General features: G+C 40.6%; 1 protein-coding gene across 4 annotated transcripts; it reads left to right on the top strand.

Moving 5' to 3' along the window:
* Positions 1 to 1330: 1330 nt before the first annotated feature.
* Positions 1331 to 25861, top strand: pik3c3 (phosphatidylinositol 3-kinase, catalytic subunit type 3). 4 transcript variants are annotated; one of them, XM_038270345.1, is made up of 26 exons: positions 1331 to 1703; positions 7686 to 7874; positions 8009 to 8152; positions 8245 to 8374; positions 8520 to 8546; positions 12682 to 12768; positions 14050 to 14145; positions 14220 to 14291; positions 14376 to 14480; positions 14571 to 14663; positions 14759 to 14944; positions 17301 to 17431; positions 18476 to 18560; positions 18654 to 18721; positions 18807 to 18912; positions 19002 to 19118; positions 19217 to 19348; positions 23198 to 23326; positions 23424 to 23493; positions 23631 to 23695; positions 23771 to 23855; positions 23932 to 24006; positions 24084 to 24252; positions 24399 to 24489; positions 25390 to 25515; positions 25614 to 25861. In XM_038270345.1, the coding sequence occupies exons 1-26, from the start codon at positions 1639 to 1641 to the stop codon at positions 25626 to 25628; spliced, it is 2658 nt and encodes an 885-aa protein (XP_038126273.1). In that variant the 5' UTR covers positions 1331 to 1638; the 3' UTR covers positions 25629 to 25861. The 4 variants fall into 4 exon arrangements, with proteins under 4 accessions (XP_038126273.1, XP_038126272.1, XP_038126274.1 ...); XM_038270344.1 differs by having other exon boundaries at positions 14050 to 14149; positions 14218 to 14291; XM_038270346.1 differs by lacking the exon at positions 8520 to 8546 and having other exon boundaries at positions 14050 to 14149; positions 14218 to 14291.
* The last annotated feature ends 1758 nt before the right edge of the window (positions 25862 to 27619 follow it).

The raw sequence follows: 27619 nt of genomic DNA, 5'->3' as shown, positions 1-27619 counted from the left end.
CTTCTTTCTTCGACAGTTGCTCTCTTTATGACTGGAGTTTTTACAGAAACTGCACCATTGTCTCTGTGCTTTAAAGTTCGTCGGACATTGTCGCACTTTGTGTCCCTTCTGGCCACAGCTGTAACACGTAAACTCTGGGTTTGTTTTTTGTCTCTGCATCACTTTGCTTGAGAATCCACTGGCTGTCATCACATTATCTACATCCATGTTAACTTTTAACTTTTCGGTGCTTTCATAATTTCTCAACTTAACTTTGAAGTCACCAAAGGTTAATTTGTCATCATCACTTTGAGTTATGTGAACAACAAATGGCTTAAATGGTTCAGTCAAACCTTTCAAAGTCATGGCTATCAACAGTCCATCACTCAGCGTCTCTCCAGCATTTCTTAGCGCTGTAATGGCAGTTTCAGCCCGAATAATATAGTCTGTGACAGTCTCGCTGGCAGCTTTCTGGAGGGATGTCAGTTCTGTGTAGAGGCTAATTACCCGCGGCTTTCCTTTACCCGCATAATGATCTCGCAGGATCTGCAACGCCCTCCTGCCGTCATCTGCCGCCTCTCTCATAACTAGAGACAAGCTCTTGTCATCTAGACACTGGATCAGCTCGGCGTAGGCTTCCTCGTTTTTATCAGAGTCGTCATCTTCATCTTCATCGGCGTCTGCATTCGGCTCTACCTTACGCAGTATTGTTTCTTTCAAGCCATGCAGCCGGAGATGTCCCAGAAACTTTGCCTCCCACAGCTCATAATTTCTTTCATCTCCATCAAAGCACAATCTTTGCCATCGACTTCCCATCTCCCTCCTGGGCCCATAACCTGTTGGCGCTGTCATCATAAGGGCAGGGAACAGTCGGAGAATAACAGCACACGACTACACCAAGTTGTTTCCTTGGGCGACACGTCACACGCCACCACTTTATTTTACTTCATACAACAACATTGCACATGCTCCACAATTTATAGTCACACTCATTAATGACGTCATTGAAGAGCACTCATTAGAATACACATTACAACAATATTAGCTTCGATATATACATAATTAATAAAAATATACATTATATATATATAATTAGCTTTCTCGCATTTTAAACAAGATTTATTTGTCAATAAAGGTAATTTAATTTAGGTAGGTGTTTAATTTTGTATTCGAGTAGAATATTGTCTGACATTTGTAATTCTGTAGCTCATTAAATATTTATTTTATATTGTACCTTTAACAATGACAGCCTGGAGCTTTATAACAGACTCAAATAATCAAAAGACGAATTAACGATCGTCTTGTTCTTCCCACGGTTCTTCCTCCTTTCCCCGCATCGATAATTGATTGCTTTGGCCTAGCTATAAATACGGGTTACTGCTGTATACCAACGGAAAACCTAAAATCATGACAGAGCCAGACAGTTGCTAACTAGCATCTTAGCCACGATTAAAGGCGCTAATTTATTATTTTTCTATAAGGTTGGCAGGTTGATAAAGCCTTCAACAGCGCTAGCCGGCTAATATCTGCTATCCGTGGGGTGTTTCTGTGTCGAGCCAAGGGCCTTGTTGTCTTCCACACACAAAAAAACCTGTCCGGGGATTTTCATGTTGAAGTCGTCCGGGTTAGCGGTAGAATTGAGTGTTTTCTTGTCGGAAGATGGACACTGACAAGTTTAACTATGTCTACAGCTGTGACCTGGACATTAACGTTCAACTGAAGATGTAAGTGACGCTGCTGGAGCTGTGTGTTTTTAAGGAGCCGTTGGACTACTTTACCGGTGATCTGACAGGAGGCTGAGCTTGCTGTTGGGATTTGTTCAGAATTAAACTGTAGAATTTACTCTAATAATCATCTAGAATCCTGATTTCCTTTTTGTCGTTTTAAAAAAAAATGTCCGGAAGTCATGGGAAACTAATCTGTGTTTCGTTTTGTCCTATCCAGCGGTTCCTATCCGCGATAAACTGCAATTTTTATGTGCGTTTTCATTGTAACTGTTCTGTTTTGAAAAAAAAAGGACTTATATTAAGTGACTTGTTATCAGAAAGCACTTATTTTGATTTCTCAGCTTGTACTTCCGCGACTCTTGGAGCCCGTGCCTCCTCATTATTGCTATTTACATGGACAGTGTGTCCTTTATCCAAGCACTACACTCATTCAGTAGTAATAGAGATGCCAACTGTCCAATTAGTCTCCAATTTATTTGGTCAACTAATAAAAATTCAGGGTTTTCCCTGCATATAATATATATATATATATATATATATATATATATATATATATATATATATATATATATATATATATATATATATATATATATATATATATACATAAGTGTCGTTAGACCTATTTAAGGGTGGCTTCAGTCACCCTTTCTTTGGCATTAGCCACCCTATAATTATTTTGCGATTTAAAAAAAAATATATTTTTTTTTTCTGTATTTATTTTTTCCTCATATTTTCCCAAAACAAATGCAGTAAAGCACCGAATATAGGCCATAAAGAAGACAAGTTAATCTGAACAATCATAGGCGTAACTTCCTTAAGGACTGGTGTGGACATGTCCCCACCAATATTTTGTACACGTATTTTGCTTTCGGTGCTGTGTATATCTGATTAAAACCCCATTCATGCCGCTCCTCAGAAAGAAAATAAAAAAAGTTCTCCCCGCTGCTCACCGTCCACAAACCCCGACAAAAACTCAGAAAAAAGAATCTGTTGCCTCTCGCTTTCTCCCCATCACCCCCCTCCAACCTCTCCCCATAACATTTGAATTGAAGATATCCGCGGGTGACGGGTCGGGTTCGGTAGTCATCCTAACGGGTTCGGGCGGGTGCGGGTTGGTAAAACTCGACCCATGCAGGTCTCTAAGCTACACTACATTCAGTATCGTTGCCATAGAAACAGACAACAGCGCCAATATATCAGAATTATACTAAAACACACGCAAATAATTTCCGAAATAAAAAACAGGACTTTCAGTCCATTACAGTTTTCCGTTTTTAGAGGGTTGTTTATTTTGCGTTTATTAAGTGATGGCTGTGGTATATTAGCTTTCACTGCTATAAGCTTTCGCAGCACTGATTGATTAATTTAAACACCTGCTCTACTGATGGTCTATCGGAGTTGGTGTTTAGGTTGAACATAAAGAACACCTTTTATTTGAAGCTTCTTGTAGCTACTGTTTTAATCCCGGTTTTACTTAAAACTTTTTCCTGACTTTGATAGTGTTGCCATTCAGTAGCAAGCACTGCGCCCATTTTTCTTTTATATGTACACGTACATTTAAGATTTAGCGTGTTATGTTGACAACTCATGAGCAAGCTGCTTTTTGCAATCTAGCAGGAAGGTAAGGATAGGATCTTGCAGGTGTGACGTCACTCTGCAGGGGGTCCAAAGATAAAAGATTTAAACAATTTTGGCATTGGAATTTCAGATTTAAGGGAGTTAGAAAGTTCACTTAGTAAAAGTGCAAACAATAAATCTGATTACCGATTACTTTTAAGCTGGTTGAACATACTGTGACAGACTGGTGACCTGTCCAGGGTGATCCCACCTCTCACCCAGAACGTGGCTAGAGATATGCACCAGCACCTTCTGATCCCACTGAGGGATAAGGTTAAAGAAAATGGATGGTTGAACATAGTCCGCTGATTCTATCAAATCAGTATTGATACCCTCAGGGGCGGATTTAGGAAATTTGGGGCCCTAGGCAAAGACAGGCAGGGGGCCCCCTGAGAAGTAAACCCATAAAACAGCCCCATTCTACAGATAGAGAAATGTTAATAGAATAGACATCCATTATTTGTTCTAGGTTTTGTCCCTCTCTTCTTGTCCCTTTTTCCTCTCTATTTATCAGCGTTCTGATGGCATTTTAGCCAAAGGATTTTTATCAAAAACATAATTAATGTGCACAAATAAGGATTAGTTGTATTAACCATACTGGAAACAGAGTTTTATGGGGCCCCCAGGAACTTGGGGCCCTAGGCAACTGCCTAGTATTGCCTAATGGTAAATCCCCCCCTGGATACCCTGCTGGTGGATGTTCTTGACAGAAAGACGGAGTTGCTTAATCATATTCTGCTTAAGGCCCCATAAGATCTTGTCCGAGTCCTGGTTTAAAAGTAAATTAATTTTAAAAAGTGACCCAAAATTGACTGCCAATAAATGTTCTACAAAATTGATATATTTATTTGATTTCTTTGATTTGTACTGTCTGTTTAGATTTATGTGATATTTTTTGCACAAAATATATAAGTGAATATTGTAACAGTTATGTTTTCAACTGTAAGCATTAAATTGATAAATGTTATTCGCATTTTTTTGGCTTTATCCTTTCCAACAACAAAAAAAAGGCGTCGCGCAGGTAGCTCCCTTTCCTTATGAGCCGTGCCCAACAACTTTCAACACAAAGTTACACCCTTGTCTTAGACAACGCCTTAGCAGGTGCACTGAAAAAATTCGGCGCGTGCTATGCGCCCGCATTATCTTCTAGGGGCTGAGCCACCCTTGTCTCTTAAACCTAGAGACGCCCCTGTATATATATATATATATATATATATATATATATATATATATATATATATATATATATATATATATACAAAATATTAAGTCATTTTTTTCTCTTAATCCCACAAATTATAAATGTTTAGGTAAACCTGCTTTGCAAAAACAGGATCATCTTCAACAATGCGTGTTAATTGTTGTGACTTTATGTGATATTCCTTCTAATTAAAACAAAAGTGCTTTAATTTTAAGCATATTTTATAAAGTAGCTGTTTAACATAGTGATTCAATATTGGATCATTTTCTGAAATGTATATATGCATCAGTGCTGAAGCACATAACTGAATGATCTCCTCAGCATACAGCCAGGTACCTAATGTTTTTGATGTGTCTGAAAGCACAGACACATCTAGAAATTGCCGACTGTAGTTCGGACCCTTGATCTAAACCTTTGGCTGTAGGTTCTCAGGTTATTGTTCTGCTGCAGGGTGAATCTCTGTCCCATCCTCACAGCATGATGTGCAGTGTTTATTTTCTCAGCAGCTATCTTACCATATCTTATAGAGACACCAGATTTGTTAACTGCTCAACCAATAGATATCCTTTTTAACAGATTCTACAACCTGAGCTGCAAATATCTGTAGCTCCTCCAGAGTCACCATGTGCCTCTTGGCTGCCTTACTCAGTTTGTCCTCCCTTTCTTGGTTGGTTTACAGCAGGCATCCCAAAAGTCGGTCCTCGAGGGCCGCTGTCCTGCAGGTTTTAGAGGTTTCCCTGCTTTAGCACAGCTGATTATGATGTTAATCAGCTTTCAATTAAAATCAGCTGTGTTGGAGCAGGGAAACCTCTAAAACCTGCAGGACGGCGGCCCTCGAGGACCGACTTTGGGGATGCCTGGTTTACAGTGTACAGATGAAGTATTGAACAGAGCTGTCAAGTAACAAAGTACAAATACTTTGCTACTGTACTTAAGTGCACTTTTTAGGTATCTATACTTTACTCCATTACTTATTTTTCTTCCTACTTCTGACTTCTACTCATGACATTTTCACACAAGTATCTGTGCTTTCTACTCCTTAAATTTTTAAAACAAACATTACTCGTCACTCTTGGCTTCAGTTTAATTTTTATAAATATTTATTTCATGCACGCAGGTGTTCTTCAAACTACAAACGTGAATTGTCTATGCCATGCTACAGTGTTGGATTCAGAATAAGATGTTGAAATGTCTGAAAGGTCGGACACAGGCGAGAGCGTATCAGGAAACTGAGAAAAACAAGACCTCCCTCATCCTTTGCCCTATCTCAAAGAATTTCTAGAAATAGTCAAAGAATTGAGCTTTCAATCCATATAGTGGCATCTGGCTGTTTGTTCTTAAAGGTTACTTTATACTTTAAGTAGTTTTTGGAGCACATACTTTTTCACTTTTACTTGAGTAAAGAGGTCAAGTTGATACTTCAACTTTTACCAGAGTGTTTCTAAACTGCAGTATCTATACTTCTATTATAGTAACAAATATGTGTACTTTTGACACCACTGGTATTGAACTAAGTTTTCTGAGACATTTAAAGGTTGTTTTATTGTTTAATTAGCTAACCATGTTTTAAACTTTCCTCCATCAGTTTGTTCACTGATGTTGGATTTCTACTGAAACTAATTACACGTTGATTGACTGCCTCCCAGTATTGAGTTTTCTAAATTTCAAATCATGCCCTTTTTTATTTTCAAGATGTTCGAGTAAAAGGGAAGTAAATAAATTCTAAACTTTTCAGAGTTTTATTTGTAAAAAGTTTTGAAACCCCTGTGTCATTTTGCTGTCCCCTCTTTAGGTTTCTGCTTTAATTTTGTTTTTGATTTCTCACATAAAATACCAATGGAATATATAGATGTTTCAGGTTGTGAAGTGATAACATTTGAAAAGTATGCATTCTTATGTAATACACTAAAAAGTACTTTTTAGTGCTGGATAATTTCAACTCTAACCTTTTTTTTTTAGGATTTATGTGAAAAACCTGATGTAAAGATGCAAAATGAAACTACACAACACCTGTACCCTAAGTTTGATGGCAAGAAATTAGCTCTATTAGTTTTCTCAGCTATGTACGTCTGGGTCATGCAGATATTTTTGGAAGGATGGTAGCATTTTTTTTTATTTTCCTTCTTTTTACAATCAGGTATTGATGTATTCAAGTTATTCAATATTGGAACAATTAACTACAAATGTAGCTCTAGAATAATGAGTTAAATGGATCCCGATTAGTTGATTAATAGAATAAGTGGTAACTAATTCAGTGATCAAATAATTGTTACCAGCAGCATCCATGCATCTTGCTGAAAGAACAAAAACGAATGATGCCAAAACTTTACAAAAATAGAACGTTTTTCATTTGAGATGAATAACCTTTTTCTGTTAAAGATGCCTAATCCAAAACTCTGAGTAACAGATATTATTTTGCATGTGTTATTACAATGCACTTAGTATTCTGTAACCATTTTTTTAAAGGACCTTGCAAACACTGTTGGGATATGTTAATTTGATAAGAGTATATTTATTTAGACGAATCAAAAATAATGGCTGAAATAATTGAGCTCTAAAATATTGGACAACTTTAGCGGGATTCAAATGTTACATGAAGTCCTTGTGCTTTTTATTCGATTTTTTAAAAAATCATTCTTTCTTATTCATTAATAGAGCCTCCTTTTTGAGCTAATTGTGACAGTTAACAGGGGAAAAGCTTTGACTTTCTGTATCCCCTCATACCAAGAAAGGCTAACAGAAAGAGACCCCATTAAAAACCTGACTTTGAATTAGCAGCCATCTGCCATGGCATATCTGCCATGAGCAAGTTTTGCATATTATTTGGTAGAACTTTGGTATAATACCACACAATATACTCAGATGTCAGCTAGGAAGAGCTTTAGTTTCTTGTTACTGAAGTTTTTCCCTGACAGTATACAGGTCTTTTCCAGAATTTACCAGAAAATGACTATTCTTACAGCAGCATGTTTGATTGTAATATAATTATCATAAAATTTGACTATAATATATATTTTTAATAATCAAGGATATTTACTATCACTTGTAAGCAATTTAACACATATAATACTAAAGAAAAGGAAATGGTCATAAAAGAGCTGTCATCTTTTGTAGTGTTAATATCCTAACTAAGAGCATGTTCTCTTGTTTTTCCTCAGAGGTAGTTTGGAAGGAAAACGAGAGCAGAAGAGCTATAAAGCGCTGCTGGATGACCCCATGCTGCGCTTTTCAGGTCTGTACCAGGAGAACTGCTCTGACCTCTATGTCACCTGCCAGGTGTTTGCAGAGGGAAAACCTCTTGCTCTGCCCGTCCGCACCTCATACAAAGCCTTCAGCACACGGTGGAAGTAAGGGCCCACTTTGTTTTTTTTTCTATAGATGTGCTCTTATCTTGTTCTTGTATATCATGAGAGTACGTCTATTGCTTTTTCTCATATAATGATTAAATTTCATCTGAATCTTGGCTTTATTTTCAATATAGCTGGAATGAGTGGCTGCGGCTGCCGGTGAAGTACCCCGACCTTCCGCAGAGCGCCCAGGTCGCTCTCACTGTGTGGGACATCTATGGGCCTGGCAGAGCCGTTCCTGTCGGAGGGACAACAGTCACCCTGTTTGGAAAATATGGGTGGGTATTTTCAGACACTGTTATAGTCTGATTGGCTATTAAAGTTTAACTAAGTCCCCCCTAATCAACTTCTTTTGCTGCCACTTTTTTAGCATGTTCCGGCAGGGGATGCACGACCTGAAAGTTTGGCCAGGTGTGGAGGGGGATGGAGGGGAGCCCACCACCACGCCGGGACGCACCAGCAGTAGTCTCTCTGAGGACCAGATGGGCAGACTTGCAAAGGTACGGGCAAAAAAATGAAGGTCTAGAGATGATAGTGTGTATTATTTACTACATGACATGATAGAGGAAGAATGTAGAAGGACATTGGAAGGCAAGCAAGAAAACATGGGATGGAAAGCTGTTTCTAAACCACCGTCTGTTCCAGGCCCCTGATCTGGAGGTGCTCAGTGATGTGAGTACGAATGGAGACGGTAGACCAATGTGTGTGGACCCTTTGTGTATGAAAGCCTAGGCCAAAATGTGTTTGGATTCGAATCTCACATTGGACCATTAATCTAGTTGGTTTTCGTTTTGTGTAAAAAGTTCGGTATGGGGAAACCCCAACAAAGTAGCTTGCATCTTTGTGTTTCCAAATGCATTTTGAGTCGGGTTTTTGGTGTAAACGCCTCCGTGTCCAGATGTATGGCTGCGTTCCTGAAGGCATCACGGACATCTGTTTTGTTTTCTGTTTTTTTTAAGGGTGTGTGGGTTTTAGGTTTGTGAATGTAAAAACAGACACAACATTTTATGTAATTATGTAAATAAGAGATGTACCAGGATGGAACCAATTAATCCTGATTGGTGACTGAATATGCAGTCTCTTCTTGATTCTTGTTCATCAGCAATACACGATTTGTTGTAGATGGTCTTATAAGGAACATATTTTAAATAGATTTGAAAATCTAATGAGAACAATTATAGTGTGCTCATCAGCAATGGGTGATAGGCTGGTTAATAAGGGCACATTTTTATGACTAAGACTATATGCAGTGCTGTGCAGTGTAGACTTTTAAAATACTTTGAAAGAAAAAACATTTTTTGTACTTTTCTAGTTTATGTAAAAACTATTATATCACAAATTATTGTGATATAATAGTTGTAATTGGAGCTAAATGATACGGAGGGGTGTTATGAATCCAGTTTATGGAACCCTTGTTGTAATTAAGTGGTAATGGATTGTATTCGAAACGTTTTTTGTTTTTTTCTGTATGATTGATTGCAGACTGATTTTGTGTTTATTATATGAAGCTCTCATATTATAGATTGCTGTCATAATTGTAATGCCAATTTAGAATATCTCAATTGCAAAGGGATTCTTGGATGGCATATTTGGTAGTATATACTGCAGGGCTGAAACAATCGAATTAATCGATTGAAATAATCGGGAACTAATTTAGTAATCGATTGGTCGCTAAATTGAGTATAGAGACTGTAAAACACACCTTTAGCTGAGTGAGTATTCCAACTTGAGCAGCAATTATACCAAACTTATAAAAAAAAAAAGATATATATATATATAATATTTTTCCCCAGTATTATCCTGCTGATCTGAAACTCCTAGCATCACCTCAGTGAACAGGTACGATTATGTGGGAAAAGCTGCATCATTCTTAACATTATTTCTCAAACTAAGCAGGGGATGCGTTCTTTGCCAAGGCTAATTCTGAGCTACAATGGTTTATCTAACAGTCATTTTTCACAATACGTGTAATAGTCATAACTGTAATTTCCACATGCTGATGAAGATTCTCAGTCATCCAGGTCATAGTCATTCCGTAAAAGTTCAAAAAAATTGTTTCGCCAACGTCTTCAAATCTTGGTAACCAAGTCCAGTGGATTTATTTTCTTGAACTTTTACGGAATGTCGTTTCTACAGTTTTTTTCTTTTGTGTTTGCTCATCACTGAGAGATTAAAATGATGCAAGTTCCCGCAACAGGGGATGTAATTCTTGGCATAGTATTGGATAATTCCTAGATCAGAGGGAAGTGTAGTTTAGGTATATTAGCTTTCAAGCTATGCCTTATAAATATGCTTCATTTTGACATACTGGAAGCCTTCTGGCAGTCGGCAAGTTATAGCTGCTTCAGAGTAAAGTAGAATTAGCTAAACTGATGCTGGTAATTGCTAATACAGTGGGGCAAAAAAGTATTTAGTCAGCCACCAATAGTGCAAGTTCTCCCACTTAAAAAGATGAGAGAGGCCGGTAATTTTCATCATAGATATACCTCAACTATGAGAGACAAAATGAGAAAAAAATCCAGAAAATCACATTGTCTCATTTTTAAAGAATTTATTTGCAAAATATGGTGGAAAATAAGTATTTGGTCAATAACAAAAGTTCATCTCAATACTTTGTTATATACCCTTTGTTGGCAATGACAGAGATCAAAAGTTTTCTGTAAGTCTTTACAAGGTTTTCACACACTGTTGCTGGTATTTTGGCCCATTCCACCATGCAGATCTCCTCTAGAGCAGTGATGTTCTGGAGCTGTTGCTGGGCAACACGGACTTTCAACTCCCTCCAAAGATTTTCTATGGGGTTGAGATCTGGAGACTGGCTAGGCCACTCCAGGACCTTGAAATGCTTCTTACGAAGCCACTCCTTCGTTACCCGGGTGGTGTGTTTGGGATCATTGTCATGCTGAAAGACCCAGCCACGTTTCATCTTCAATGCCCTTGCTGATGGAAGGAGGTTTTCACTCAAAATTTGACGATACATGGCCCCATTCATTCTTTCCTTCACACGGATCAGTCGTCCTGGTCCCTTAGCAGAAAAACAGCCCCAAAGCATGATGTTTCCACCCCCATGCTTCACTGTAGGTATGGTGTTCTTTGGATGCAACTGAGCATTCTCTCTCCTCCAAACACGACGAGTAGAGTTTTTACCAAAAAGTTCTATTTTGGCTTCATCTGACCATATGATATTCTCCCAGTCATCGTCTGGATCATCCAAATGCTCTCTAGCAAACTTGAGACGGGCCTTGACATGTACTGGCTTAAGCAGGGGGACACGTCTGGCACTGCAGGATTTGAGTCCCTGGCGGCGTAGTGTGTTACTGATGGTAGCCTTTGTTACTTTGGTCCCAGCTCTCTGCAGGTCATTCACTAGGTCCCCCCGTGTGGTGCTGGGATTTTTACTCACCGTTCTTGTGATCATTTTGACCCCACGGGGTGAGATCTTGCGTGGAGCCCCAGATCGAGGAAGATTATCAGTGGTCTTGTATGTTTTCCATTTTCTAATAATTGATCCCACAGTTGATTTTTTCACACCAAGCTGTTTACCTATTGCAGATTCAGACTTCCCAGCCTGGTGCAGGTCTATAATTTTGTTTCGGTGTCTTTTGACAGCTCTCTAGTTTTGGCCATGGTGGAGTTTAGAGTGTGACTGTTTGAGGTTGTGGACAGGTGTCTTTTATACTGATAACGGGTTCAAACAGGTGCCATTAATGAAGGTAACGAGTGGAGGACAGAGGAGCCTATTACAGAAGAAGTTACAGGTCTGTGAGAGCCAGAAATCTTGCTTGTTTGTAACTGACCAAATACTTATTTTCCACCATATTTTGCAAATAAATTCTTAAAAAATCAGACAATGTGATTTTCTGGATTTTTTTTTCTCATTTTGTCTCTCATAGTTGAGGTATATCTATGATGAACATTACCGGCCTCTCTCATCTTTTTGAGTGGGAGAACTTGCACTATTGGTGGCTAACTAAATACTTTTTTGCCCCACTGTATAAGATATTTAATAGTGTTGCACAGATACTGACACCAGTATCGTGCGGGGCGATCCAGCACTAAAATGATGGTATCGGTATCGGTGAGTACCAAGAAATAGGGCACCGATACATTTTGAGAGCCAAAAGTTTATTCAACTATTGTCAACCATTCCAGGTAGCCAATAAAAAGTTCTAATGGATTCCCTTTGTATTAGTCTGTTTCCTGCTTCACAACGGTAGGCAGCAGCTCCAAGTAGTTTTTCATATATACACACACACACACACACACATCAATTTCAAACAGATGGTATCGGTATAGGCAATACTGCCCAGCCAGGTATCGGTGTCGGGGCCAAAAAATGGCATCGGTGCAAAACTAATATTAAAGAATGTTTGAAAGGTGTAGTGTCTAAAATCGGCATTGGGATGTCAAATCTGTGCAAAATTCCGATCAATCTCTGGTTATTTTGGTGTTTTGTCTCTTATGGTTTTGAAAGCAGAGGAATCAATCATATTAAAAGTGTTTGTTTGATGCTTAAAGGTGTACATGTTGCCTTTATACCAGCCAGCTGGATTCCTGTGTTGTCTAGTCGTTTACCACCGTTTCCAACGCTCCTGCTTACCTACTCATGAGTGGATCAGCTGTGTGCAGAGATGTCCGACTGGCTGCCGGCCTTGAGTTTTTTTGCATGATTGGTGAAGCTCACCAGCTGCTGTTCTGCGAGCAGCTCCACTGCAGCGAAAGCATAATTTGTTGATCTGTGTTTTATTGTTTTACTAAACCTCTACTACCCTGTGGCCTCTGTCTCTTTGCTTCTCTCTCCATCCAGCTGACCAAGGCTCATCGGCAAGGACACATGGTGAAGGTGGACTGGCTGGACCGGCTGACCTTCAGAGAGATTGAGATGATTAATGAGGTGAGATGGTTTGGCCTAATTAGGTCTGTTAACCTGTTTTTAAATTGTCTATATATTTGCAGGTAAACACATTTTATATGTTTTGCCTCTTTTTGAGCTTTTTGTTTCTGGAAAAAGTTGAAATCACTATTGGTTTGTTATACGGTTCCTCTCTGGTCTTGATTTGTATTTTATTCAGGTGCTGGTGAAGATTCTCAGTCAAAAAAGTTTTAAAAAGTTAAAAAACAAAGTAAAAAAACAAAAGTAAAAAAGTTTGAAGACGATTCGCTTCCCATCCAGGAAGATTTTTCAAATCAAAATGTCTGGATTAGAGTTGAGTTCTAGGCTTTTATAGCGTAGCCCAACAAAAGCCTTGTTATGGCTTAGAAAACATGCAAATTGAACCAAAAAAAACAGGTTCACCCCTTAGTAATGAGGAGTCATTGAGGTCATTGTTGGCCTGCAATGTCCGATACTGGTTAGGGTCATTTTTTGCCTGGCTGCCCGGGTGAGATGTTTTGGTCCCCTGCATGGCGATGGGGGTTGAGATGTGGCGGGAAGAAACAACGCAGTGATAGAGTTGATTCCTTTTCTAAGCCATAACAAGGCTTTTGTTTGGCTACTCTATAAAAGCCTGGAACTCAATGCCAATCCAGACATTTTGAATTGAAAAATGGATGGGAAGTGAAACGTCTTCAAACTTGGAAAACAAAGTCCAATGGTTTGTTTTTTAACCTTTTTTGGAATATTTTATTCAGACTTTTCTGAAAGATTCAGAAAAGATCCAGAAAAAAATGTATTATCCTTATTTACTTAGATTATACATACAGCGAGTTGACTTTGCTGTTACAGTCTGGAAAAGTCAGTTTAAAATATAGAAATGGATTTTGAGCTTTTTCCAAATCTGGATCGGGGGGAAAAGAAAATATATTTTTAGATTTTAATACCGTTTCATTTCTAGATTGGAGATCCATCTGTCCTTCGTGCTCTCCAATTATTTATTCTCTTTTTCTCTCAATCCTCTGTATGTTCATCTGTCAAGCTATCCAACATATTTGGCTTAAGAGAGACTCTGAAAAGTGAGGAATGTGCAGGAATCCTGTCTAATAAAGCACAGATAAGGATGAGACCCAAAAGCTGGTTATTTGCTAATGTGTCTGCAAACATGATGCTGCTGCATCATCCCTCTGAGGACGAATAGTTTTTATGTCAGAACGGCTTATATTATGTGGGTCGAAACGCAACAAACGATTTTTAGAAGGTGCAATTCCTGGAAGCTAAAAATAAAATCTGTGTCTGCAGAGTGAGAAGCGCAGCTCCAACTTCATGTACCTGATGGTGGAGTTCCCTCGCGTGAAAACGAACGACAAAGAGTACAGCATTGTGTACTATGAGAAGGTACGCTCCACACTCCCAGTATCCAGGAAAGTTATCAGATTCTGAATCCGCTGACGGTTCCTTCCTCTCCATAGGATGGAGACGAAGCATCACCTGCTCTGACCAGCAGCGACATCGTCAAAGTCCCTGACCCACAGATGGGGATGGTGAGATGATGTTCATCAAACAATAACAGAAGGTTCAGTTGAACTTGAATTCAGTTAGCCTGGTTAATGTGATTTTTCTCTCAGGAGAACCTGGTGGAGAGCAAACACCATAAACTGGCTCGCAGCCTTCGCAGTGGACCTTCTGACCATGACCTGAAGCCCAACGCCGCCACGCGGGATCAGCTGAATGTAAGCAAACAGCTGTTTGGTTTTTGAATAAGATGATGTTGTGTGTGGAGTACAGCAGTAGCAAAAAATAATGTTGGACTTCACCAACAGATCATCGTGAGCTACCCTCCAACTAAGCAGCTGAGCTCAGAAGAACAGGACCTGGTGTGGAAGTTCAGATACTACCTCACCACACAGGAGAAGGTAGGGATCCCCTCAGTTCGCATCAATCCTTCTCTCCTATGGAAAGAGCTCTGTAGGATTCAACCATTGATTAATTCTTCCTCCTGCGGCTCCAGGCTCTGACAAAGTTCCTCAAGTGTGTGAACTGGGATCTGCCCCAGGAGGCTAAGCAAGCTCTGGAGCTGCTGGGGAAGTGGAGGCCCATGGATGTGGAGGACTCCCTGGAGCTGCTGTCTTCTCATTTCACAAACCCCACAGTGAGGCGCTACGCCGTGGAACGTCTTCAGCAGGCTGATGACGAGGTACCCTGATCATAGGGACAGTTCCTAGCTCCAATATCAAATTAGTTTGTCTCCTCGACATTTATTGCCCCATGGGAAGTTTTCTTTCTTTTCCCTCCAGAAAAAGTATAAAATTACAACCTTTAGTTAAATGATATCGGTACAATGATTTTAATTTCAGTTTTTGTTTTCAAAAACTGGTATCATTGGGAAAATAAATGAATCCCTGTCACTACCTGATCCATCCCGGAAGCACATAATCATTGTACTAAAAGTTCTTAATTCTGTCCTTAACTCACTAAAGAATGCTAATACACATCTTTAAAAATAATGAGAGATAATTTTCTGAGATAATTTTGATGCTTTTCACATTTTCTCCATTAAACTGCTTCTCTGACATCATCATTGGACATGCTCAGAGCAGTCCGACCAAATATGTTTTTTACCATGTTTATCTGTATTTTAGTTGTTTCTTTCTTTAGATTACACAGTATATACCATAATGTTAACACGAAAGGAAACATAGAAATCAAAAATAATAGATTGATGTTAGCTCCCGGAAGTTAGCTCCCGGAAGTAGTGTAGGATCCCATTTCCGGGGCAGATCGGGCACAGCCGAGTGAAAAATCAGTAGTTTTTGAGGCATTTATTTCCTCAGGAAATAGATGATTAACCTTTAACACATAATATTTTAGTAGGGAAAAATGTAATTTAGGTATTTTTTTACAAAATAGAATCGAGGGCGACCCGGATGTATATCTGGTTGCGCATACACAAATGTGCAGATGGCACGGATCGTGCTTTCTGGACGGATCGGGTAGCATCAATCATTTCAACACCTATGTTCCGAAGTGTCTGATTCAGGAGCCTTTTAGCTGGTAATACGGGACTTTTACCATGAATTAATAAATATACTGCAACACACAGAGGCCTCTTTTCTCTGTCATTTTTCATAATCCGAAAACAAGCAAGATTAACCCATTTAGGCCTAAAACGCCTGGAAAAAACACCTTAAAAACCTATGGCCGATTTTAAAAAATACCCCTAAAACCTGAAGTTTTTCTGTAAATTCAGCAACTGTGTCAACGCCTAGTAAATTATTGATATCTCAGCTTCTGTAGCAGATAGAACTCAAAATATATTTTATCTTTGAAATTCTTCCAAAAAAAAAAAAAGTGAAAAGCAGTAATCAAAAAAAAAAAATAAATTCAACCTTTTATTTTTTCCATATGTGATCAAGTCTTCATTGAGAATGTGCAATATAAAACGTTTTTAAAATAAAGAACAAACATTACATAAATAACTATCTGATGATTACTTATTAACAGTATTATTATGCATAATAATGCATATGTCTGTGTTATAAATTGCATACAACTTACCTCCAGATGGCCACAAATCTGTCCCGGGACATATTTTGGGGGAACTGCGTCCTGAAGAGAGGTTTACTCAGTCGCCAGTAATCTCTTCGTACTGGCAACACAAGAAGTCCCATGCCCATACACAGCACAATAAATGTCTTCATCTCCGTCACAGTCACGGGTGACCACTTTGCCATCTTTGCTCTTGTTGGAGTTTGGTTTGTTTGGTCACTGTACCTATTTGTCTCGGTAACAAGATGCATCCAAAGTTCTTCATTAAAAATATGCTCAAATGCCTGCAGCGGTGTGGCGTCTGCAGGCAAATCAACTTTCACTCCAGGTGTGCGGTTGAAAACACTCCGTGCATTGCGGTGGTAGTTCGATTGGTTCAGCGCGTTCAAAGTCATCATTTTCATCTATACCGTCATCAAAGCCGACACACTCCTCAAAATCACTGCCTTCCGACAACTCTTCTCTGTCAAACTCCTCCATGTTTGCTTGAAAAAAACTTCTTTCTTCTTGCTAGACTTATATGCTCTCCCGGCGTCAATGGTAGAATTACGCAACAGCCCCCCCGGCTTGAATGGTAGAAATGCGGTAATGCTTTCCCGGCCTAAATGGGTTAAGTAGAAATCTAAATAAATATGCATAGAGCAGCAAAAATGTGAGAAACGAGGCAGCAGAAGGAGCAATGCTGATGTTGGCATCAAATACAGAAAGCAAATGACATTTAAAAAAAATAAAAAACTGCCCCCTTTTAGTATGGTCCAGCATCTGTGATGCTGTGGGCCTGTTTTTCTTCTGTTTTTCTCTTTTTATCTGTGAAATGTTTTGATAAAGGCTACAACTTTTTTCCGACTGAATGAATTTAATTTACAAAAGCTACTATGAAGATATGCTATCACAATGCATTTTGAAAATTTTTTAATGCTTTTTAAATATTTTTCCAAGGAGAAGAAAGATGCCGATCCTTGTTATACTTTTGTTAAACTCATCTGATCATCTCGTCTCTCCAGGACCTGCTGATGTATCTCCTCCAGCTGGTGCAAGCACTCAAATATGAGAGCTTCAGCGATATCCAGGGAGGGCTGGAGCCGGGCAGCAAGAGAGACGGCCAGGGACTTTCAGATGACTCCACGCTGGACAGGTCAGAGCTACATCAGCAGAGCAGCTCTGGCTGCACATCATATACAACCACAGGGACAGGCATGAGCGGGATGAGGGGGGGTTGTTTCTGGAAACGGTAGAGAAATCAGCAGGTGACCTTTTTTTGGAATTTCTAAATGGTCTAAATATACCCCCGCGATGTTCATAGGGTATCAAACTCATGCTGATTTTCAGTATTTGATTATTTCTGTTTCAGGAGGCGTAGAAAATCCTTTGGTTGTTAGGATTTCGCTGGCAGCCCTGCAGCTGAGGCAGCACTCTGAAGCTGTTGGTTCAGTGCAGACATTTAGACTTCAATGTAGAGAGGAAGAAAATAGTACATAAATAAAAAGCTTAATAGAGAAAAAATATATAGTTAGTTAATTGTGATTTTTTTTTTACTTTAATTCAGTTCAGTTCAGTTTATTTATATAGCACCAATTCACAACACATGTCATCTCAAGCACTTTACAAATTCACCAGATCATACAGTCAAATAGATTAGGTTTGCTATCTGAGGAAAATCAGTTGATTGCATCGACTCATTGACTCAAAGGCAATCCCTCACATTAAGCATGCTTGTAGCGACAGTGGAAAGGATAAACTCCCTTTTAACAGCAAGAAACCTCCAGCAGAATTAGTGTGAGTGGCCATCTGCCGAGGCCGACTGGGGTTCAAGGAGACAGAAGCAGAGATGCAGAAAGAAGCAGAGATACAACAGGCAACTGTCAACCAGCTCCACATGCGGCCCTGTGCAGGAAATGCAAAGCTCAGAGCAAGCTCCCATGTCAGGGGATGAAAGAGACACACGCAGATAGTCACAGTCAGAGAAACAGGACTACACTGAAAAACAGGCCGATCTCCAACATCTATAAACAAAGGTGTTGATGGCAGCAGCACAGCTGATATTTCTCTCCAGGATGGAGTCACAGCCAAACAGGAACAGACCAGATGAAGCTACTATGAGAAAAAGCAGGGAGAGCATAATGCAAGAGATTGAACTAACAAATCAGTATCGTTTGTTTCTGTTTCCTTCTTCTTGTAGTTCTCAGATCCTGTCTGTCACATCCGGATCATCCACCACCCCTCAGCAGAAAGGCAAGGAAGCAGCAGACAGTGAGACTCTAGAGGTGAGAAAACTTTAGATGAAAGAAAGTCCCCAAAAATAACAGTTACAGTGAGTGCTGAATTTAATCTTATTTTTTTTATTTTTCTTTATTTAGCAAGACCTGTGCACCTTTCTCATATCTCGCGCCTGTAAGAACTCCACACTTGCTAACTACTTGTACTGGTGAGCAGAGTTTGTTGTGTTTCCTACAGAGGAACGTTGCTGCGGGACCTGCAACAGTTAGTTAAACTCTCCGGTTGCTCTCCAGGTATGTGATTGTGGAGTGCGAGGATCAGGACACGAAGCAGAGGGATCCCAAGACACATGAGATGTACCTGAACGTCATGAGGAGGTTCAGTCAAGCGTTGTTAAAGGTCAGCATCTCCCTTTTTCTGGTGACATTTCTAAACGGCTTCAAACATACTGAAATCTGTTTGGTTTTCTGTCTTTCTCCTCCCTGCAGGGAGATAAGAGTGTGAGGGTGATGCGTTCACTGTTGGCCGCCCAGCAGACCTTCGTAGACAGACTGGTGCAGCTAATGAAAGCCGTCCAAAGGGAGAGCGGTAACCGCAAAAAGAAGGTAACAAACATGTTCCTCTATTTCTATTCTGCATCAGTTGGACCATCATGACGGATTTAAGCTGCATCATATCGACATGTTTCCATGTTTGTCCACAGACGGAGCGGCTGCAGGCTCTGCTGGCCGACAACGAGAAGGTCAACCTCTCGGACATCGAGCCGATTCCTCTTCCTTTGGAGCCTCAGATCAGGATCAGAGGGATCGTCCCAGAAACGGCAACGCTCTTTAAGGTAAACCAGCCTTCAGCACTCATGTCTTCAGCTTATAAAGGCCACCCAAAACACACTTCTGTCCTCTTGTTCCTTCGCGTGATTTGATTGTTCCTCCTCTGCTTGCGTGTGGTTTGATTACCACACACATGTAGCTTCCCAAAGTAACTTAAGGCTAACAGTTTCTTTTCAAGAGTTGGAAGTTGGTAAGCAAAGTCATCATTAGATACAACATGGTCTGGATGAATACTGGATTCTGATTGGCTGTAGGGTTAAAAAGGGTTATATGACATTGACAGAAAAAAGGTTCAGGTCAAACAGCCTGGTAGTTTCTGCTAGCTCCAACAATAGCTTGAAACGCAAAGAATTAAAAGAGATTAAAAGAGATTAAAATGTTACCTTGGCAACGTGTCACAACTCAAGATGTGGGATTTCCTGAAAAGTAGCCAATCACAGGCAGGCATGTTGCTTTGTTCGGTGGATGAGGCCTTCAAAGTGGCAAAAGTTGACAGGAGCATGCAGACACCGATCCACACGGGAGGAGGAGTGAGGCATGTTAAACAGAAGCATCTGTATGAAATAAAGCTGCCTGTAGGAGTATTTATTGTGTGTGTGGACTTTTGGCAGACTCCTGATGCCGTAATTTTAGATCAGCTGCAACCACAGGCTTCATATCTCAGATCACTCACATCGCCAGTGTCCTGTACTCTTTCTGTTCAGCTTGAATCCGCTGCACTCTGAAAGAAAGTCAGGGACAAACCCTGTAACCATAGACTGTAATATATTTAAAATGCGTTTAAACAGTTTTTCCAAAAATCAATATTGTGGTTGCAGTTTTATTTCAATTTTCCTTTGCACTAACCGAAAGTTTTTCATGAACTTTAAAGCTTTCTTGTCTAGAGTGTATTGTTGCAGGACTTTCCTTTAAAGGTACACTATGCAACCGGTGTTGATTTTCCAGCGAGGCTCCCCCCAGGGGGCGAAAGTAAAAGTGCACTGTCGTAAATATGCACAGCTGTTCTCCTGGTTTCTCTGTCAAGCCAGGCGCGGTTGTTTTGAGCTTAGCAGACAGGCGAACGCAACGAATGACTATGCTGCGTTCACACCGCAGCTGGCGCGACAGAAGCAGCGAGTTTACATGCAAATTCAATGGATGACGCGCGTCAAGGCGCAGCAAAAGGTCCCGCGGCGCGTTTTGAGCAGCAGGCGCAGCGCGTCTGAGCAGCTGAAGCAGCGCGTCAGGCGCGTTTAAGCATCTGACGCAGGGAGAGAGACACAGCGCTGATGATCACTCCTCTTAAACAGTTTATTGACGCCTAAATTAACTTAAAATGCAGAAATCTGCCGGCAGAATATGCAGTTTGGATTATTTAGATGAAAAACACCTACCAGCTGCCTTGGTGAACCGCGAGGAGGCGACCAGGCCAGAGGCTGCTGATGAAGGGATTCCTTCTGTCGGCGCACCGCTGGTATGTGGGGGTCTGAGCGGCTCCGACCGAAAAAATATTGAAGGCAGGATAATAATCTGAATGAACTGACGGCACTGATTACGTTTTCAGGTGTATTTTCTCACTTAAACACATATTAAAACTACTTTATTCCCACTGATCACAGCAAATATAGCTGCAAGGCAGAGAAAGGATAGTGAAGCTCCGCCCAACGCGCGTCAGACACACTTTTGCACCGCCCAGCCAGAGCAGCAAAGCTGGCTTCAGCCGCGCGTCAGAACTATCTGGTACAAGCAGCAAAAATGAAGCAGCAGACGCGATTTTGCTGCGTCCGATGTGAACGTAGCATAACTGCACAAAATCGCCACTGTGCTAGCAACGAGCATGCTTTTAACTGGGGGGTGTAGCAGTTCTCGCCGTAAAGCAAGACTGACTCTCGCGAGACTTCTGAGCCTGTGGGTGCGGGTCGGTGCTCCTGCAGTTGCAAGTGCGGTATTTCCCCCACAGACCACCAGGGCGGCCGAGAATACCTTTGTTCAACCTGAAATGAATCATTTAATCATCCATAACGTTATGGAACACATTAATTAACTGAAAAATGTTGCATAGTGTGCCTTTAACTTGTGTTTGAAAAACAGCTAACTTCTACTCGCATTCAAGGATCTATGTTCTAGCTGCAACTCTCTTCCCTTCTGTGTGGCTGCAAACCCACTTCAAGTGTATTACCGCCACCTAATGTCTGGAGGGAGAAATTTAGTGTCTTTTAAATGTAATGGGACCAAAGCTGAGTGTCTCTGCAATCTAAGAATAGCTTTTTGTTAAATTGTGATTATGTTTTAAATGTAAAGTGTTTATGTTTGTTACATTTTTCTAAATAAATGTATATCATTTGTATAAACTCTACTTTCAATTTGATACCCTTAATGAAATGTATTAAAATCATAATAATCTCAAGATGTGGCCTCCATAGTATATAAGATCCAGTTGTGCGTAATTAAATTGTGGTATGAAATTAAGTGGTTCTACAAAGGACATAGAGATAAAGCAACATGACGATCAAGGACCACAGCAAACAAGGCGGGAAGAAAGTTGTGAAGCACAGCTGAGTTAGTGATTAAAAAATGTCTCAGGGTAACACTGGAGGAGCTGCAGAGAACTGCTCAGTCGATTAAAGGAGACGTCCTGAGCCCCCTGCTGTTCACCCTGATGACATATGACTGCGTCCCCAGGTTCACCACCAATCACATCGTGAAGTTTGCGGACGACACCACGGTGGTGGGCCTCATCAGGGACGACAACGACCGGGACTACAGAGAGGAGGTGGAGCAGCTGGTGGACTGGTGCAGTGAAAACAGTCTGATCCTGAACGTGGAGAAGACGAAGGAGATCATCGTCGACTTCAGGAAAAACCGCCCCCACCATGCTCCACTGCTCATCAACAGCTCAGCTGTGGAGGTGGTCAGCAGCACAAAGTTCCTGGGGGTGCACATCACGGACAACCTCACCTGGACTGTAAACACTTCATCTCTAGTGAAGAGGGCACAGAAGCGCTTGTACTTTCTGCGGAGGATGAGGAGAGCCCGCCTGCCCCCGCCCATCCTCACAGCCTTCTACAGAAGCACCATAGAGAGCGTTCTGACCAGCTGTCTCTCTCTGTGGTGTGGAGGCTGCAGAGCTTCTGACTGGAAGAATGTGAGGAGGGTGGTGAGGACAGCGGAAGGAATCATTGGGGCTCCTCTTCCCTCCATTAAGGACATTTCATCACAGCGCTGTGTGTCCCGAGCCCGTAATATCATCAAAGACCCCTCACACCCCCACCATGGACTGTTCTCCCTGCTGCCCTCTGGAAAGAGGTTCCGCAGCATCCGCTGCAGATCCACCAGGTTGTGCAACAGCTTCTTCCCCACTGCCATCAGACTGTTGAACCTTTGATCCACAATCCGAACTCTGCACCTATTGCACATTATCGGGCATCAAATGCTGCTGAACTTTTAACTTTTAGCCCTTTAAATTGTTCATCTCATTGTATTTTTCAATAACGCATTTTTTGCACAAATGCCATTTTGCACTGAACCACTGCAACTTGCACACTGTCTCTTATCCTCTGCACTGTTCACACTTTGACCACTGCTGCACTTTTTGTATTTTTCTATAACTCGTGCCATTGTGAAATATCAATGCAACGTTCATAAGCTGTATGTAACGCAATTTCGTTCTGTATGCACCCTGTGCATACAAAATGACAAATAAAGAAGTCTTACAGTCTCTTACAGTCTTACAGTGTTAGACGTGATCTACACAAACCTGACCTATATGGAAAACTGGCAAATTCAAAGCCATAAGAATTCCCATTTAGACTTTAGCTCTCCAGCAGAACCTGTAGCTGTCGGGTTACTCTGATTGTCTGTGTTTTTTAACTCAGAGTGCCCTGATGCCAGCTAAGCTGATCTTCAAAACAGAGGACGGAGCCATGTACCCCGTCATCTTCAAACACGGAGACGACCTGAGGCAGGACCAGCTCATCCTGCAGATCATCTCCCTCATGGACAAAGTAAGACCTGCTTGTGTCAACCTCCAGGGGTTTTCCATTTGCTGGGAGGCATTACCAGATGTCAGGATACAATTCTTCATTATTCTGTTGTTTTTAGCTCTTAAGGAAAGAGAACCTGGATCTGAAATTGACTCCATATAAAGTTCTGGCCACTAGCACCAAACACGGTGAGCACCTCTTCTTTCCTGTTTGTTGCTGATCCAAAGCTGATATTGCAGTGCGTTAAAGCATAGATTTTATAACAGATTGTATTGCTGTTAGACTTAATCTGTACTCCAGATTGACCAATTATTGATTATTCCAGGTTTTATGCAGTTTGTCCAGTCTGTTCCAGTTGCAGAGGTTTTGGCTACAGAGGGTAACATCCAGGTAAGCCGATTTAACCACTTGACTCGGCGGCTTGAATTAAAGCAATGTTTTTATCCCTACTCCTTATCCACACAGAGTTTCTTCAGGAAGCACGCGCCGAGCGAAAAGGGCCCCTACGGCATAAGTTCGGAGGTGATGGACACTTACGTCAAAAGCTGCGGTGAGAAACTCTGTGAGCTGCAGCATAACCAGCACAGCTCAGCAGCCTAACTAACTCTGTCGCTCTGCCTCTCTAGCTGGTTACTGTGTCATCACATATATCCTCGGAGTGGGAGATAGACATCTGGACAACCTGCTGCTAACAAAGACCGGTGAGGGAAATGCATCCATAAACCCCAGCCAACTCCCTAAAAAGGCTTTCCTCCTCTAAGATCTCTTCTTGTTTCAGGAAAGCTCTTCCACATAGACTTTGGCTACATCCTCGGTAGAGACCCCAAACCTCTGCCGCCGCCCATGAAACTGAGCAAAGAGATGGTGGAGGGGATGGGAGGCACACAGAGCGAGCAGTACCAGCAGTTCAGGAAGCAGTGCTACACCGCCTTCCTCCACCTAAGGAGGTAAATTCAAAGGAACGACTCCTGACTTGCTCTATCAGTGTGTTTAATGTTTAATTCACACTGATAGACGTTAAAGGGCGTGCACCGCACTAGAAATTGTGGTCATTTTGTTACATTTGGTCCTTGTTTTCCCTCTATATCCACAGGTACTCCAACCTGATCCTGAATCTTTTCTCTCTAATGGTGGATGCCAATATTCCTGACATTGCTCTGGAGCCTGACAAGACCGTTAAAAAGGTAAGGCTGCCTCTTAAATAAACCAAAAATATGTTGGACTGGGTTTGGGTATGAATGTCCGATTTCTCATTTCAATTTTGATTCTTTTAAGAAAAATTATCATTAAAGTTTACATTTTAAAAATTAGCTTGCTAAATTTAGTTCTGGTGCATGAAATTAAATTAAATAAAATTTCTTTTACATCTAACTGTTGTGTAAAAGGTACTATAAATGATCCCAGCTATTTTCAACTAGTATATAAAATCAAACCTATGAACTCTAATAGAGTTTAATGAATTCACTTTTGTGAGTTACAAATGCACGTTAATATTTCTTTTTAAAAACCTAATTATAACACATTTACATGTATCCAGTATCTGATGCTGGTGGTGTTTTAGACTGAGAGTCTGAGCTGGAGGGAAAAAATGAGCACAGCAGGAAGGTATTATGAAACAAAATATCCTCAGTGTGGATGTAGTTTTTAAAATCTCTGAATTGATTGAGATTAATCTCACAGTGAAATTTTGAAATTTATGAAATTTACTCGTTACATCAGCACACATTGTCAGAGGAGAAGAAGAAGGTCCCAAAAAAAGGAAAAAGGCGCATGGGATATACACAGTATATACAGGGCATCCGCATATAACAGCTTTTTTTTTTAAATATAGTTGGATAATTACTGTATACAGGGTATTTATATAGATGGATATTTCCATATATAGTTATTGCACTGGGTGTCAGATATAGAGAAACAAGTTATTGCACTGGGTTTTAAATAATAATTACACATTATACATTGCACAAGCTTCTTTTATTTTCTCCCTGATATAACATATTTTAGGGGCTACTACTGGATGACAACATCTATGCAGCTGAGCCTGTGATCAGTCAAAACCATTCAGCTTGTCCTCCCATCACCAGGTGCAGGATAAGTTCAGACTGGACCTGTCGGATGAGGAGGCAGTTCATTACATGCAGAGCCTTATTGATGAGAGCGTTGGCGCCTTGTTTGCTGCTGTGGTTGAGCAGATACACAAATTTGCACAGGTTAGTCGACTTTTCTTGTGTGCAGTTGTGATTTACTCTTAAATGGATTGAAAAGGAATCTTTACTGAAGAGTTTACTTTTTTTTTTGTTCTTTTTAGTATTGGCGCAGATGAGCAATCCAGACGAGCAAAACCGGGTCAAAGCTTCGCACCACAAATACACAATAGTGAAGTCTTGGCTTGTCTGCGTGTTCATGAAAAAGGCAAAAGAAAACTTAGAGGCACTGCTGGGGAAAAAAAGGCCAAGAATGCACTGCCAACCTTTGTTTTCCCCTGTATATATCTTGTACATTAATTATTGAATGAATGAAAAGTGCGGCCAAATAAAAGACTGTTGCTACGACTGAGCATGCCCACTGCTGTGTTTTTACTCCTATCTGGTGTATATTTTCTCATGAGTGTGGCCCGAGCTTGGCTGCTGTGCAGCGTTTATGGTACGTAACGTGTTTCTGCTGACCCGTCTTTGGACAGTCATACTGTCCACGCTGGGGGTAGGAACAGGCTGAACTCCCTGAGGTTTGGTGAGTCACCGGCAGTGACTCAGCATTACGTGTTAGTCACAGAGGAAGGCATGAAACACAGGCGAGTAGTGACCGATTTATATCATCTGGTAATGCTTTGGTTCTACCTGGCTACTCTAACATAAAATATATTTATAAAGTAAAAAGATTGTGTTGGATTTTGCGTGAATGCTGAGGGTGGGTGATATTTGTATTTAGTTCAGTTGCTAATTACTCCATATTCTGGGACTTTTTGTATTCTTTTATCTCCGTCAATGTAAAATAGTCTGGGTAAAATGTAAAATCAAAAAGGAGAAGTCTATTATAACAGATCAAATATCAGAGGTTTAAAGAAAATTTTCACCATGTTTACAGTGCCGTTTCTGCTTTGCTTTTACATCCAACTGAAATCATTAAGAAAATTTAGAATTGGTTGGCTTTGACCTTTATGAAGTTAAAAAAAAGCAGCTTTTTAAATTTAATTCAGGAGAAAAATGTCAAAAACAACCATGCCATGTGTGAAAAGGTGATTACCTCCTAAAACTTATCGCTGATTGCCATTCTGTGTGACGACAGCTATTGATTTGATAACTGCTAATATGCATTTCAAGCCAGTCCACACCTTGACTAGCCTGATGTAGTCCTACTCAATTCTAGTCAGAATATGAGTCTGATACTGCTCCATAGAGCTGTGATTATGGGGCGTGTTTCGAACGAACCAGGAAAAAAATTGCCTTTGCACTCAATTGGATAGATCTACAACCAATAAGAGCAACGGAGTGCGTGACGTATGTTAAGCGACGCATAGTTGTTGTCAACAAAAATCAAAGCGTGCAGTTGCACGCCTATAATAAGAAGATGAGCCTTGATCGCGTTTCTCTGTTCCTCTTTTAAAATTAATTTGCTGTCGATATCTTCTAGAACAGACCTAATAGCAGAATCTACACACCTCGACTCTCCAGCGGCAGCCATTGTTGTTGTCACCCATGCGCGCTTTGGTCACGTGGTTGATTACGTTACTGTTGATCATCTGTCCATCATCGTATAAAGCCCGCCCTGACAATTTGATTGGCCCGCCAGATATTGTGCAAGCATACTCACGCTACTGTTGAGCAATGCCAGACCGAACTTCCCGACCTCAAACGTTGTGGGCAGGACTAAGTTCGAAATGGCACCCAGGCTACACCTTGACTAGGCTACTTATAACACCTTAATTTGCAGGGTTTCTGCGGGTCATTAAAAATCACTTAAAGTCAATAAATTATTATTTTTTAAATTAAGACCTTAATTGGCATTAAAATCCATTAAATGTGTTTATTGTGGCATTGAAAATGCTTTGTTAAAAAAAAATGTTTACAAAAACTATTTTTTCAGATATATTATAGCACGATATATTTGCTTCCGGTTGATTGCAAAGCTGTATGTTCAGAAAAGAAGCTTGAGTCGGAGAAAAAAAATTTATGGGTGGAAAAAAGCTAATTTCAACAAAATTAGCTGGAAAACGAGGAATTCGGGACATGTCTGCAGCCTGTCGACGGGTACCTGTTGCTGGCATTAAAATGATTTCTAAGAGCATTAAAAGAGCATTAAAAAGCATTACATTTG

This window comes from Cyprinodon tularosa, unplaced genomic scaffold (assembly GCF_016077235.1).
Source record: "Cyprinodon tularosa strain WSP-4 unplaced genomic scaffold, ASM1607723v1 ctg76, whole genome shotgun sequence".
NCBI classification, from domain to species: Eukaryota; Metazoa; Chordata; class Actinopteri; order Cyprinodontiformes; family Cyprinodontidae; genus Cyprinodon; species Cyprinodon tularosa.
Note: the sequence above shows the minus strand (reverse complement) of the source record. Positions and strands in the feature narration are given on the sequence as shown.